General features: G+C 41.8%; 2 protein-coding genes across 3 annotated transcripts; one reads left to right on the top strand and one right to left on the bottom strand.

The window, feature by feature from the left end:
- Positions 1-2,634: 2,634 nt before the first annotated feature.
- Positions 2,635-8,017, top strand: rd3 (retinal degeneration 3, GUCY2D regulator). Its single transcript, XM_010895120.3, has 3 exons — positions 2,635-3,072; positions 4,418-4,745; positions 7,141-8,017. The coding sequence occupies exons 2-3, from the start codon at positions 4,453-4,455 to the stop codon at positions 7,508-7,510; spliced, it is 663 nt and encodes a 220-aa protein (XP_010893422.2). The 5' UTR covers positions 2,635-3,072; positions 4,418-4,452; the 3' UTR covers positions 7,511-8,017.
- Positions 8,018-8,278: 261 nt separating this feature from the next.
- Positions 8,279-12,158, bottom strand: si:ch211-22i13.2 (uncharacterized protein LOC553945 homolog). Of its 2 annotated transcripts, none has more exons than XM_020056031.3 (7): positions 11,930-12,158; positions 11,231-11,510; positions 10,769-10,957; positions 10,272-10,333; positions 10,058-10,150; positions 9,862-9,954; positions 8,279-9,649 (listed from the first exon to the last, which is right to left on the bottom strand). In XM_020056031.3, the coding sequence occupies exons 1-7, from the start codon at positions 11,930-11,932 to the stop codon at positions 9,599-9,601; spliced, it is 771 nt and encodes a 256-aa protein (XP_019911590.2). In that variant the 5' UTR covers positions 11,933-12,158; the 3' UTR covers positions 8,279-9,598. The 2 variants fall into 2 exon arrangements, with proteins under 2 accessions (XP_019911590.2, XP_010893421.2); XM_010895119.5 differs by having other exon boundaries at positions 10,769-10,915; positions 11,930-12,157.
- Between the last annotated feature and the right edge of the window lie 3,721 nt (positions 12,159-15,879).

Raw genomic sequence — 15,879 nt, 5'->3', positions numbered from 1 at the left:
ATCATTTCCACCACTAGGTGGCAGAAAAGTGTCTTACTTGATAGCAGAGGCTGGTGTTCTGGCTTCGTGGAAACTTGAGCTTGTGCAATCATACAGAGTTTGGTTTTGAAGCTCCTTCTCTGGCATTGGATTTTTTTTTACCACAGAAAGAGTTTATTGAAAACCCAACCTGACATGCAAGTTCTTCATTGTACCTCATGAATGGAGTCACTGCCTTCTCATGCTTTACTTCACTGCATCATGAACAATAATCTCACGCCAAACTGTTTAATTACCTCACCACATCACCACCCAGAACCTAACTGCATGACCAAACAGTCACCACATCACCACCCAGAACCTGTCAGCTGTATGACCACAACGTCACCACACCAGCACCCCAAACCCTGAAAGTGAGTCACTTGGTGATTCTGTAAAACAAGGAAAATCATGCGAATTAAGGGCATTTGACCGGTCCTCTCTTTAACAAGAAGCTGACAAAACCAGATAGACTATCATCTCGGAAAAATTAAGAGACCAGTGCACCATTTTCTTTCCTTTCCAAAAAAGTTGAAAAGGAAGATTTTGAGTGAGGAACAGAAGGGTTAAAATTAAGAGACCACTGCAAATTGAACGCTTCTGTTCCTCACTCGACACTTTCCTTTTCAACTTTTTTGGAAAGGAAAGAAAAAGGTGCAGTGGTCTATACATTTTTTCCAGAGCTGTAGGTATGACAATTATGGCAATAATATACATAACAATGTACACTAGCAGCAATTTTATGAAGAGTAGGATGGGGAATATGAACAACATGGGTAAAAGTATTGAATATTATAAATACATATGAGTGCAATATGCTTATGAATGGTACATGCAAAGGAATATTCTAATGTACATTAAAAGTACCTGAAAAGACATCAGAGCATCAGTATGATCATGGATCATTGTTGCTGGTTGAGTCAGTATGATCATGGATCATTGTTGCTGGTTGAGTCAGTATGATCATGGATCATTGTTGCTGATTGAGTCAGTATGATCATGGATCAGTGTTGCTGGTTGAGTCAATATGATCATGGATCATTGTTGCTGATTGAGTCAGTATGATCATGGATCATTGTTGCTGATTGAGTCAGTATGATCATGGATCAGTGTTGCTGGTTGAGTCAATATGATCATGGATCATTGTTGCTGATTGAGTCAGTATGATCATGGATCATTGTTGCTGGTTGAGTCAGTATGATCATGGATCATTGTTGCTGGTTGAGTCAGTATGATCATGGATCAGTGTTGCTGGTTGAGTCAGTATGATCATGGATCAGTGTTGCTGGTTGAGTCAGTATGATCATGGATCAGTGTTGCTGGTTGAGTCAGTATGATCATGGATCATTGTTGCTGGTTGATTCAGTATGATCATGGACCAGTGTTGCTGGTTGGGGAGCCTTATGGCCTGAGAGGAAAAAACGGTGTGCCTGGTAGTGCGTGCCCCAATGCTCCGGTAGCATCTACCAGACGGCAGCAGTGTGAACAGACCATAGCCTGGGTGGCTGTGATCTTTGATGATGTTCCATGCTTTTCTTAGGCAACTTGTATGGTAGATGCCTTGCACGGAGGGAAGATGGCAGCCAATAATGCGTTCCACAGACTTTACCACCCTCTGGAGGGACTTGCGGTCTGCAGTGGAGCAGCTGCCGCAACAGGCAGTAATGCAGCCTGAGAGGATGCTCTCAATGGTGCACTAACAGAAGTTGGTGAGAGTTTTTACCGACAAGCCAAACTTCTTGAGTCTCCTCAGTGTCATTTCTGACCAAACCAGAGAGATTGTCATCTCTGACCAAGTCTGTCAAACCATTGAAATGGAGAGTGACATGTATCATAAAAAACACTGATTATTACATACAACTTCACACCTCAACAACAAAACCAGCACTGCAATCAAGTGTACAAGAAAACAAAACCAATTTTCTACACACAAAGGCTGCCTCATTCAGATGCTTTTCTCTCTTCAGAGCACCTCTGTAGAAAACGTCCTGACGTCGTGTTTGAAAGGTCAGAATTGGGCGACCTGTTTAAACACAGGAACAGACTGGCATGTTTGCACTCACCCATATAATACTGAAGGTAGTTTCTGTCTGTTTGTGTATCATATTGAACACACACAGTGTATGAACAAATAACAGCTTTTATGTTCATGCAGAAAGCCACTGTGCACATTGACCTCATTACGTTTGGGTGGGCATTGTTGATATAGGAGAGACCTTTAAAAAGCTATTAAAAGATGACCCTGTCGCCCCACCAGTAACGTGTTGTCATGTTTAGCCCACATACACCATCTCCCATCATCTCCCTCTCTCCCCCCTCTATCTCCCTCCATCCCACTTGGTCTTTATCTCTCTCCCTCAACATTTCCGTCTTTATTGCTCTCTCTCCCCATCTCACCCAGTCTTTCTCCCTCTCTGTCCCTCTGTTCCCCAGTGTTTTTGTGTGTCTCTCTCTTTCTCCCTCTCTTTTTCTCTCTGTTCTTCTGTCTCCATCTTTTCGTTTCTGTTTCTCTGTCTCCTCTCTCTCTTTCTTCGTCTCTGTCGGTCCAGGTTCCCCAAAGTCTCTCTCTCTCTCTCTCTTTCTTCCCTTCGGTTTCTCTCTCTCCCTCTCTGTTACTCCATGACTCCCTCTCTTTCTCTCACACTGTCAGCTGATTATAATGGCTAAATAGGCTTACAAGCATTGCTATGGCAACTGGGCGTCATAAGAGGCTTCACAAGCCACTTCATCAAGGTCTGTGATCCTCCATTCCCAACTGACACAGTTCTCCCAACCACCAGGAACAAGCAACGACAGGCCAGGCCACCGGGGAGCTGGGGACTGTGTGTGTGTGTTTGTTTTTGTGTGAGATGGAGTGGTGGTGTTTTCTGTGCACTATAAGATAGAGTGAGAGGAGTGTGTGTGTGTGTGTGTGATCAGACACCAGTCGGAGAAGACAGAGAGCAACACGTCCTGCAACATCTCTCTCTTGTACTCTCTTGAGTCAAGGACTTACATTCACTCCATTGTGAAGTCACTTTCCTGCTACGGGTCTCAAGATCTAGATCAGTTCAGGTAAGAAGACTTTCATCCAATGCTTGTTTCAGTTCAAGGCTTTGCTGTTGTAGCTTAGTACGATAAGTGTCAGGTAAGACTCTCTGGTAGGGAGTTTTTCCTAGCCACTGAAATTCAACACTACTGTTGTTTGCTCCTTGGGATTTAAGGCCGGGTGTCTCTGTAAAGCACTTTGTGACAACTGCTGTTGTAAAAAGGGCTTTATAAATACATTTGATTGGTTGATTGATAGTTAGGGTGTCCAAGTGGAAAATGTTTTCACACGCCAACTCAATCTCAGTTTTGCCAACATGAACAGGAACTTGGGTATCCATCAGATATTTTCTCCAGACTTACTGAGAAACCAATATATCCTTAACAGAATGAAAACAATACAAAAATGTTGGTCACATTGAGTGTTATTTTTATTTTATTTTTTTCTCACCATATTTTTTTTACCAATCAGATCAGTTCTAAAAAAGAGTTGATTTGAAATAATCTGATGTCAGTACTTAAAAGACGAAGTAGAGAAAGAAAATCTGAATTGGTCTGTCTCTGTAAACATAGCCAGTGCTAATGGACTGATATGAAAAGCCTAGGCAGGTGAAAAGAACAACAGTGCTGTGGGTGTGAAACAACGTTCTGTGTTGATCCCCTGTTGGGAATATTTACAGATCTGTGGTAACAGTCTGTCTGGGGAGGACAACATGGTGGAAACACAAGTGATAAAAAGGCATTAGATAGTGAGGTATAACACAGTACTTGTAGAAACAAAAAGCCAGTAGATAGTGAGGTATAATACACTACCTGAAGAAACAAACAGCCAGTATATAGTGAGGTATAACACATTACCTGTAGAAACAAACAGCCAGTAGATAGTGAGGTATAACACACTACCTGTAGAAACAAATAGCCAGTAGATAGTGAGGTATAACACAGTACTTGTAGAAACAAAAAGCCAGTAGATAGTGAGGTATTACACAGTACCTGCAAAAACAAATAGCCAGTAGATAGTGAGGTATAACACAGTACCTGTAGAAACAAACAGCCAGTAAAAAGTGAGGTATAACGCACTACCTGTACAAACAAATAGCCAGTAGATAGTGAGGTATAACACACTATCGGAAGAAACAAGATTCTGTGTTACATAACTATCTAATTACATTTACAAAAAAATAAATACCTCTTTCTAACAACCAAAGAAGTCTAGAAACATTTGAGTCTTTAATCAGATGCTCTTTCCCAGAGCTCCTTACAGCAGCGGGTACAGTTCATACTTTCTTGTTCTAGTCCCCGGTTCTGCCAATGAAGTCAAATAATGATTCTGTGTACTGACCCTCACACTACTCTCCCTCCCCCCCACCAGCACGCGTTACACAGCGGGAGAGGGTGTCAGCGGCGATGGCCTCGTGGTTCGGTTGGGGCGGCGAGCCAGAGTACCGGGGTCCCCGGCGGGATCCGTCTGACGTGGTCACGGACACCTTGATGCTGGAGCTCAGTTGGCAGCTGAAGGAGGCTGAGAGGATGCAGCGCGAGAGGGACAACGAGTACCGGCGCCTTCAGACCGGCGTGGACTACAGCTGGCTGGCCAACACGCCACGCAGCACCTACGACCTGGCCGTCGGTGAGAGGATGGGTCTGGAGGACCTGTGCTCCAAGGTGCATCCGTCCTACTGTGGAGCCGTCATACTAAGGTGACTGAGATTGGTCTTGACCGTAACTGTTTCTGAAGCTAACGTCATTATCTACCCTGGACATCCGGTCATGTTCTTTGTGCAAGCAAAGCTTTGACCCATGAACCTTGAACTCTGGGACCAAAAATGGCCACCACAACGGCCCATTAAAATTCAGTGCTTAAAAAAACACTGAGCCCAGAGTCAATAGATTATTGGAATGCCAGATTAGAGTTTTCTCTGTTAGAGGTCTGTGATTGCTGGATTCTGGTAAATCAGCTCACACTGGTTACATGCAGGTATTATTTCTGGACCACTGACACTGTCAGCAATATACACCACATACTGGAGCTGTTTACATTGCGTTAATATACTGCATTTGGTGATTATTTTCCTTCTGTGGAGACAACATTCACCCACACTGTCGAAAAAGAGAGAGCGTGTTTTGGAAAAGAGGACAGAAAGTGCCGGAGGCCAATCGGCCAATCAGTAAACAGGAGCAGAGGAATGGTGGGGGCTGCTCTATTTAAAGGCCTTCTAAGAAATGATCAGCCTTGTCTTGAGAGGAGTAAGTGGCTTAAGTTGGCAGGCCTTCCTGACTCATCCTGCCCTGCTGCTCACACAGAGAGGCCACTGTAACTGTGAGGACACTATTTTCTGAGAGGCCACTATTACTGAGAGGCCACAGTTACTAAGAGGCCACTGTTACTGTGAGGCCTCTATTACTGTGAGGCCATTATTACTATGAGGCCACTGTTACTAAGAGGGCACTGTTACTGTGAGGCCACTGTTACTTTGAGGCCACTGTTACTTTGAGGCCACTGTTATTGTGAGCCCACTGTTACTGTGAGGCCATTATTACTGAGAGGCCACTGTTACTGTGAGACCACTATTACTGAGAGGACACTGTTACTGTGAGGCCATTATTACTGAGAGGCCACTGTTACTGTGAGGCCATTATTACTGAGAGGCCACTGTTACTGTGAGGCCACTATTATTGAGAGGCCACTGCTGAAAACTAGTGGCTGACAAGCAAAGGACTCAAGGGCAGTGGTGATATCACGAAAGCCTTGAGGAAAGTGGATTGCTTGGCTGCTATATTGGATCTTCCGGATCAGAGTTTTTCCCGGGTGCTCTAGTGATACATGCTGTTGTGGTACAGTGAGGACGGTAGAGGCGTCTGAGTGGAAAACTAACAGCTCATCCTCTTCCTACGCCTTGGAAATACAGACTCTCTGAACCCTCCGTGTGAGAAGTAACCAGTCCACCCACACGTTTTCCCTCCTCTGTTTATAACCAGGCAGAGAGACACCAAGATATCCATTACTTCAGGTGGCTGAACATCTCAGTTTTGACTATTTTTAAATCTGCAGGTTAACATTAATTTATTCTCAAGGCATGTTTATTGAAATGAGAGGAAACCACACAGGCAGATAGCCTAGCAGTAAGGGCATCAGACCAGCAGCCAAGAGGTTGCTGGATCTAATCCCCAAGTGGGCTTAGATCTGTCATTTTCCCCTTCAGCATGGCTGTTTAAATTCTCTTGTGTGGTAAATGACAATGTGCAATACATAAGAATAATAAACTTACACTCACTTAGATTTTAGTGATTCCTTGAGAAGAAGTCTGTAGGCTTAAAAATGCATTCCGGGTCTTATGCCAGTATAATATGTAAACTAAAGTTTTTAAATGTTCTCCCATTTTGAGATGCATGTGTAGTATGTTGCTTAAATCTGCATAGACAGATCATTATCATACCTGAGATAGTTGTTAAAGTCCAGTGGTTTGGTTGACATGGGGCACATATATGCCCACATCGCACAATCTTCGGGGACCGATTTTACCACGCCAGCACCACCTTTACAACCAGGACTATACATTCCAGAATACACTGGTTGGCCTTGGTGGCTTAACTGACCGGGTGGGACTGTAGCCCCTGTGTTGACAGATTTCTATTACACATGATGCTTTAATACATGATTCACTCTCTCCATATGTTGTATGTTATAGCCTTACTCTAAAAAGGAATAAAACAGATGTTTTTTTGTGGGCATTGTCAAATGTTTACAAACATTTTTTCAGGGCAGGAAATCAGGTGGGTATCCCCAAAAAACGGAATGCGTGGGTGTGTAACAATCATATACAAAATGGCATTGGTTTGAAATAGTCACAATGATCTGAGTTAACAGAGGATTTCAACTATTCAAGAAGAGACTTCCAGTCAGTTGACTGAAAACCTACCAGTGACATGAAGACCTGTGTTGGCCAGTTAATTTCAATGGGATTTAGATACGGGGTTAGCCTTAAGGCCAGGGCGTTCACCCAAAGAGTAACACAGGGTCTAGCAGTGAAACCCGGGTCGAACAGTAGCTCATGGGTCTAGCTGAGGCTGTGTTCCATGTTCCCCGACGTCCAGGTTCCGCCAGGTGGTGACTGAGAACGAGCCGGAGGTGCAGGAGGTGTCGCCCCTCTTCCGCACAGTCATCCTGGAGGCCCTGGACCGCATGAAGGAGGAGCAGGAGGCGCAGCGGCTCACGCGCCAGTGGAACAACAAGCGGGCCTTGAGCATGTCCCTCATGAACTTCAAGTCGCGCGTCAAGATCAACCCCTTCGGCAGCACGGCGAGCCTGGCCGCGAGCGGGGGCAGAGGGGAGGGCGCGTGCGAGCTGAAGACCGTGTCGGAGGACGTGGAGAAGGCCCGGGAGGAGAGGGAGGAGAGGGCCCAGAGGGTGTGGAGCATGCCCGACTTCAGACATAAAGGGTTGTACACTACCAAGGCAGTCTGAGACGTAGAGATTCAGCCTTCAGTGACCCCCACCCCCTCACCCCCTCACCAGAACTGTCCTTGGATGAGAATGGGGAAAATAAAGGGACAACCAGCCCATCCTCTCCTTTGGCAATCTGGCACTGACCACTACTGAAATATTTTGACTTGTATATTTTCTATGTGGGAGTTCTGCCGAGGGTATTTCATCACGTCTTGAGATCTTTCTGACATTCTTGGCTGTACCTTTATTGATGTCTTCATTCTCTTGTAATCTGTGTAGATTCTGAGCCAACTGTGTTGCACTTCCTTTTCCAGTGTCTTTGTTCATCCTAACATATTTGGTAATGTGTAGTCAAGTAGCCTAATGAACCCATGAGACTTACACAAAAAGCAATTAACAAGTTCTGTTATTTTCTCAAATTATTGTCTTGACACTGTCAAGGAAAGTTCTAATAAACATGACTTTTTAAGAGATACATTTTTATAAATTTAAAAAAAATCTACAATAAATCACTGACTGCTCTGACAGTTTGGCATTCAACTTTATAACATTGTAAAATATTAGAAATATTAATACTAAATATTGTTAATTCAATATGCCGCGTCTTGATTATTGGTTATTTTCTTCTAAATTTGTAAGCAGGAATACAACTGTATTATTCAACTGTATTGCTAAGCAACCAAGCTTGAGGATATTTATTGTGTCTAAGATTGACAATGCCCTGACACAAGACAAACTGGATATCGTGTTGAAGACTCCCAATGGCTGCAGTAATTAACACACAAAGGGAGTGGATGCTTTATTAGTTGTAGAATTTTACAACATACCTGTAGTATCTCTACAACAGCATTAGATTGCTGCTGAGTAAGAACAGTTATATTGGTTGGTCAGTCAGCTAACTGCATATCAAGTTCACCTCATATTAGCATATTAACATACCTCATATTAACGTGTCCGACTGACAGACCTGTATGCTATTTCTTAAAAATCACCAGCCAGTAAAGAAACAGCATTGCCAGTGATACAGTAATGGGCGAGCAACAGGACTGTTTTGGGACTTCTATTAAAAGTATTAAGGGTTAAACTAATTTATTCATGAACTGACCACATGGTCCAGCTGAATTGAAGAAGTACAGAGGGTTGCCACTTTGGATACCTGGAGAACACTCAGGGTAAACTGTCTAGCTTAAGGACAGGACAGATTTTCATGATGGCACTGGGATTTGAACCAGGGACCTTTTGGTTCGGGTCAGGTTCAATTGCCTGGGCTGTAAATTAGAAAAACAACACGCATCCAAAATACAATAGATTTATATTATAACATGGGATGACAATCCAGTCGACTCTCAGATTTATACAAACTATTGATTAAAAAATACCCTAGTCATTAAAGAACATAATACCAAAGGAGAACGCCAACAGTACAGCTGCGGGACAATTTTGGATCTTAAGACAATTACCAAACAATTATCAAACAATGAAATGACTGACTGGTGTTATATAGGACAGGATTATGCTACACTAAAGCTTACAGCCAACCACTCTGTGAGACCTGGGCTCAAATAGTTTTTGCTTTCAAATACTTTAAAGCACACCAGGAGTGAAAGATGGATTCCCTTTGGTTCCATTGTGCCAGGCAAGCTTAATCAACCACGGCTGAAATTATGAAAACAAGTACTATTTAAACCCAGGTATGTTGTTGGTGACTCAGACCTTAGCTGATGACACTAGTCTCCAGCATGGCAACAGTTCTACATTGTTGCACAACAACCCCTCGTGTGGACAAACAGTGAGTAAAAGTTTCCTCCAACATTATAGTAAAAATACAACTTTAAAAATCAAATGGGCATCAGTTATAGTTTGAAAATAAGTGGGGCGACAAACACAGGAGTGACAATGAACTTTTCAACAAGAGATACAACTTCTAAGTCAGAGACTTGGCAGTGCTGCAATTTAGCAACAACACGGTCAATCTCTGACATCTCTTGTCGTGATAACCCTCGAAAAAGATCTTCGTTCAGAGCTTTATCACAAAGGGTGTCTTTTCCTGAGTTCTGTTCTGGAAAAAAGTGGAAGGTTCTGGAACTAACGATGATAGCATTTACATTACAATGTAGAGTTGAGAAACTCCAGCAGTTCGGCGCGATTCTTGTCCCTCTGTCATAAAAAAAAAAACATTAAACATACTAGTATGCATGGGACAGTACATTTTTAAGTGAATGCCCTTTTTTAAGAGCAGTTTATGTATCACAATGATTCCTACCGTAAAATGTCCTACAGCTGTATATCCGGACCTTTCATTGTATCCTGACAGCAAGTTGTTGACCATCAGACTGTTCAGAAACATGTTTAATAACGCTCATACTCACCAGCTTGTCTTTCTTTGACTTCTTCAATTTCATTTTTATCTTCTTTCCTGAGATCATGCTGTACTTTCCTTTTCTCTTTCTCTCCTTTAAATACTGAAAGACAGACAATCCACTTTAAAACCACAGCGTTCAGAAAGTGTCAAACCACTGGCCTCACAGCATCAGTAGAAACAGTAGACTGGTAAAGGTGTTTTACCTTGGAGATCTGAATAGGTCCCGGTGCAGCTCCTTCCTCTAGCTTCCTTTTCTTCTCTTTCTTTCGTTTATGCTTCTTATCCTTCTTCGCTTTCTATAATAAACAGCACAATATTTGTACAAAAACATTTCTTAAAAAAAAAAAACTTCTCTCAAAGCATGGATCATAACTACAACCAAGTCCTGAGAAGAAATTAATATTTAAATAACAATACCTTTTTTTGTTGTTTTTCCTTTTTCCTTTTCTTAGAATTCTTTCTGGACTTGCTGTGAGAATCTAGAAGAGTTTAATAAAATATAGCTAAGACAATGTCCATCAGGCTTCGTCTTAAGGCCGGGTGTTTTGTGAAAGCACTTTGTGATAACTGCTGATATAAAAAGGTCTTTATAAATACATTCGATTGATTGATTGTCTACCTTTACATATAATATAATGCCTGGCGACTTCCAAATACACATGCTCCATTTCCAATCAAAAAAATCATCTTGGTACAGAGCCTTTAAAAAAGGCACATTTTTCTTTTACCAAACATTTACTACATTTGGAAAGTATTCAGACCTCTTTACATTTTGTTTATGTTACAGCCTTATTCTAAAAATGTATAAATGAAATTTATACAAAATACCCCATGATGACGAAGCAAAAACAGGTTTTTAGAAATGTTTGAAAAACCAAATCTTTACACCGATGACAAACACGGTTACAACTCACCCCTGCTGCTGCTAGAACTACTACCACAGGACGAGGATGATGAAGAGCTGGATGAAGAGGATGAAGAGGACGAAGAGGAGGAGGAGCTGGATGAGGAGGAAGATGATGATCTACTGCGGCTGCGTTTCCTTTTCTTTTTCTCTTTACCTTCAGCAGACAATGACAGAGCACAGCCAGGGCTATCCATGACTGAGACCCCATGACGAGCACTTGTGATATCGGCTAAAGATGCAGCCTGGGCCTTCTGTGATTAACACTATTTTTCAAACCTCCCATAATATCTCAGTCTTGAAATTACATAAATTGAGAATGGTTTTGATAATATGTGGCAGAAATTGGCACAGACATGACAGCACACAATTTACAGGGACCATTTTTGTTTGACAGTGCCACTTTTACAATCAATGGCCAAAATCCACAAACTGCATATTTAAGAAGTGATCAACTAGACTATCTGATTACCTGTACTTGTTGATCTTCTTTCTTCTCTTCTTGTGCTGGACTCAGTACTTCTTCTGTCACTACTCCTCACACCAGACTCAGTACTTATTCTACCATCTCTTCTTGTACTGGATTCAGTACTTCTTCTGTCATCTCTTCTTGTGGCAGACTCTGTACTTCTTCTGTTACCTCTTCTTGAGACAGACTCTGTACTTCTGTCATCTCTTGTGGAAAACTCAGTACTTCTTCTGTCATCTTTTCGTGTGGTGGACTCACTTCTCACTTTGTCTAATTTGGCAGACTAACAAAGACAAAGAGAAATGAAGTATGTGTGAATGTTTGCATTAAGAGCCCACAGCTTCACCATAAGCCTTTCACCGTTTACAAACACTGATCAGCTGATCACTAGTTAGCAAGCCAGTTACTGAAGTTAGGTAGCTAGTTAGCCTGTCAAGATAAACCTATACGACAGCTATCCTAACCTAGCCGTTCGTAAAGTTAGGATAGCGTTAGTTGGCGCTAACTCTGTATGTCCAACATCAGATTAACACCGACAAATGTAGCATAAGGATTTACTTATCTCCTTGACAATTTAGCCAGCTAGATAATTAGCACTCATGTAAATGTAGCAATTTGCACTCAGGTTTTAAGCTAACGTAACGTTAAGCAAAGCCAATACTGAAAGCAAAACTAGCATGTTGAAGCTAGCTCGGTCCTTACCATGGCGGTGTCGTCTCGAAAAAAGTGATGAATGCAAGAAAGGTGTATTATTCTCACAATTATAACCTCTATTCTATAACCCAGCAGCTATTATCAATGCGCTATAGGACGTGCTTTATTGTAAATGCAACGTTATGGCTATGAGATTTAGCTGGTTGGCTAGTTAGCAGACAACACGATGGAGCCATTTTGCGTCCCACAATGCACCACTGACAACTACCAAAGGTTGGTCCAATCCCAATGTCCCCTCTAAAGCCTAAACCCTCACAGACTTAACTGATGTGACCTGTTAAGTGATTGAGTGCAATAGGCTGCAAGGGCTCTAAATGCTACAAATAGTAATGGGACTGCCCTTTGGGACTTTAGCATGTTACCTTGCAGACGCAGAAACTTGTTGCACACTATTGTGGGTTTGGGACCATTTATTTTACGTTTTTTACTTTTTTCGCGGCCAATGCACTTAATAGACCGACTGCCTGATTTATATGTCTTGCAGGCTCTGGCCCTAGAGAGTGGACGTGAGGTAGTTGTCAATAATCAATGTACTATTTTTGGTCAAAACAGCATCGTTTAGCAAAAGCTAAAATAAATAGTAGAATAAACTAGGTGTGTAATAAGGTGATTGCATTCCTCAGATTTCCTGTGTTCTATGTGCCATTATGACTCCTTGTTAATGTAGGCCTAGAGTAGTTCACCGTTCTTATTTCTTTATGCGCACTTGACGATTTGACAGTGGGTCAGCCCTAAACCCTCCCAGACGTACCAGAACGCGCTTCAAAGTCCGCGAGTCTGTGAGTGTGGACATTGGGATTAGCTATCTATAACTGAACTGGGATAATCCAAATACCGTCGTTCAGTGACGCAGAGTTGGCAGAACCTGGAAAGGAAGTAGGCAGAGCAAACCACAAGCGCACATTCTGCTTCTTCTTCAGCGAGGTAAAGTTAGTTTTATAATGGACATTCATATTCGCCCGTCAAAACCAACTAATTTAGGACAACGAAAAGTATGGGTTCTTGATCAGGTGAAGGTGAACTACAATCCACACTTTTTAATGTATCAATCAATTTTTTTTATAATTGTGAATTTTTTCAAAATATACTTTTTTATAATGATATTAAAATTCAAAAGCGTCTACAAAAAGTGTGCCATGACAACAAAAGCGCTATATTCGGATTGAAAATATTTAGCACATTTTTGAGTTTACCCTTCAAAATTCAATGGCATCTAAAAAAGTGTGCCATGACAACATCCCTACACCCCTCCTCACCACTGCATTCAGACTATCCACATACCTAAACCCCTCCTTTTCACTGCATTCAGACTATCCACATACCTAAACCCCTCCTTACCATTGCATTCAGACTATCCACATACCTAAACCCCTCCTCACCACTGCGCTCAGACTATCCACATCCCTACACCCTTCCTCACCACAGCATTCAGAATATCCACACCCCTGCACCTGTCCTGACCACTGCATTCAGAATATCCACATCACTGCACCCCTCCTCACCACCTCCCATTCCATGCTAGCTCACTGACTGAAATGTATCCCAATCCGCTTTACTGAACACCCACCTCCATAACCCTTCTACTGTTTCCTCCTTCTCCCTCGGCCCCATTGCCACTGCACACACTACTCTCGTCCCTCTCCCTTCGTTCAGACACACCAACTGTCTCCAGTCCAAGAGCTCCTCAACCACTTGTCCATTACTATCTGTCTGTACACCTCCCCAAACATCACTATGCACATTAAAATCCCCACACTACATCTCCTTACTCCCACCCTGACCTGCCACCCCCCCAAGTGCCTCCAAAGAGGAGAGGAGAGAGGAAGGTGGAAACTGTGAAGAGAACAGGAAAGGAGGCTGAAGATGGTGAATAATGTCTGTCATAAAAGTAAACACCCATTCAGGTATAATCATATCTATATTCTTAATAGTAGAATTTATATTCATAAATATACACATTGTGAGACATGCATTAAAATGGTCTACCATACTGTAAAAAATAATCAACTGCTATGGAAACACTGTGCAAATTGTTAAACACGACTAATCCTTACCCAAATAGCCTATATGTAAAATTACTACAAGTATGAGCATTGTGTTATACCTCATTAGCTAATGGATGTTTCTTTCTACAAATATTGTGTTATACCTCAGCAAATGGATGTTTATCACCAACGACTTGGTTGTCGCCACCTGACCGAGTCTCAAAAAGACGGGCATAATATGGTATATGCTGTCATTTGGGATGCATTGTCTGTATATAATCTCTTCATCTGTCCCCTACTCATGACACTTTGTCCTAACTTTTAGTGAGAGGATAGCATACTTGTTTTAGTCAGAGATGATAGCCTCTCTGATTTGGTGAGTGATGATAGCCTCTCTGATTTGGTGAGTGATGATAGCCTTTCTGGTTTGGTGAGTAATGATGTTTATATATTACTGTAAATTGCAATTCCACTCACAGGTTATCAAGTGACTCACACTCAGGTCCAAGATGGTGACGGTGTCGTCAGACAGTTGATAGATTCTGATGTTAACCCAGAAAGAAATCAGTGTGTCTTAATAATAGAGGTGTGTTGGAGTGTTGGAGAGTCATGTTTCTTCTACAGTGCATAGTTCTGATCGCTCTTGTAATTCTTGTAATATGTAATCCATTGCTGAAGCCACATCCACCAAACAGGGTCAAAGTCCATCCAAGAAGATTTTGTGAAAACTAGTGTTTCAGTATGTTTAGGGACATACAGCTGTGAGGCTGTACATGTTTGTATTGGCCCCTCACTGGAATTGAACCAGCAACCCTGGAATCATTACGCTCAGCCAACTAAGATACACAGAACGGTAAATATATTTGTTTTCTACTTGAATACTACCTAGATTCACCAAAACCTGGTTCCTGGTATTTTCTCAATTCCCTACCTGAAGTACATGTGTAAGAGAAGGTTCGCATTTCTTTGGGGTCACAACCACATTTGCACAAACCAAGGAGGATAACATTGAATTACAGTATTTCCTCACTAATGTTGTTTCATAAATACTCAAATCTTATTATAATCAAATTTACAAACAATTCTTACCAAATGATAGTTATGGTCAGTTCTAGTTTTCTGTTGATTGATGGGCTACAAGATCCTTGTCTGGAGAGTGAATGCTTTGTGTAGTTCAAGGTCAACTGCTGTTTCTAAAACACCTTATTATTACTGATACTTATTGACAGGCTTTGCCAGAGTCATGTGAGTAGAATGTGTAGCAAGAACTTTGAACTTCGAAATGTTGCTCCCTCTTTTGGTGACAGGTGACTTTAATAATCTTTCCTCACTACTGTGTGGTCTAGCTGCCAGCTGAGAGGTGCTTCGGCTGTTTGTCTTTCAGTTAAAGGACGTGATATTTACATTGATAGTTAGACTGCTAGTCAGCTCATTAGAAGTCCAAGTGAATGCTGATGTAAACCTACATACAACCCAGTCTACATATGTAATGTACTCTTTATTGTTATACTTCCCACTTTGTATCATCTCAATGCCCTGGATATCCCAGATCTCAGAACTATAAAATGAGACAATAAGTTGTCTTTCATTTGCTGCAGAAAACGAAACACATTCTAGGCTGCAAGAGATGAAGAGGAGAGGCTGCTGAGGAATCTGAACAGGAGAGGAGAGAGGAAGGTGGAAACAGAAGAGAACAGGAGAGAAGAGAGGAGAGAGGAAGGTGGAAACAGAAGAGAACAGGAGAGAAGAGAGGAGGCTGAAGACTGAAGACGGTGAATAATGTCTGTCATAAAAGTAAACACCCATTCAGGTATAATCATATCTATATTCTTAATAGTAGAATCTGTATTCATAGTCGTACAATATACACAATGTGAGACATGCATTAAAATGGTCTACCATACTGTAAAAATAATAAACTGCTATGGAAACACTGTGCAAATTGTTAAACAC

Source organism: Esox lucius, chromosome 18, assembly GCF_011004845.1.
Source record: "Esox lucius isolate fEsoLuc1 chromosome 18, fEsoLuc1.pri, whole genome shotgun sequence".
Taxonomy (NCBI): domain Eukaryota; kingdom Metazoa; phylum Chordata; class Actinopteri; order Esociformes; family Esocidae; genus Esox; species Esox lucius.
Note: the sequence above shows the minus strand (reverse complement) of the source record. Positions and strands in the feature narration are given on the sequence as shown.

What these genes read in the sequence shown, in the direction of transcription:
- rd3 (XM_010895120.3), top strand. Translation starts at nt 4,453, where the DNA reads ATGGCCTCGTGGTTCGGTTGGGGCGGCGAGCCAGAGTACCGGGGTCCC. An exon ending in TGTGGAGCCGTCATACTAAG is followed by an intron (nt 4,746 to 7,140) that starts GTGACTGAGATT and finishes CCCGACGTCCAG; the next exon opens with GTTCCGCCAGGTGGTGACTG.
- si:ch211-22i13.2 (XM_020056031.3), bottom strand. An exon ending in AGGAAAAACAACAAAAAAAG is followed by an intron (nt 10,151 to 10,271) that starts GTATTGTTATTT and finishes TGTTTATTATAG; the next exon opens with AAAGCGAAGAAGGATAAGAA. An exon ending in GACCTATTCAGATCTCCAAG is followed by an intron (nt 9,955 to 10,057) that starts GTAAAACACCTT and finishes TCTGTCTTTCAG; the next exon opens with TATTTAAAGGAGAGAAAGAG.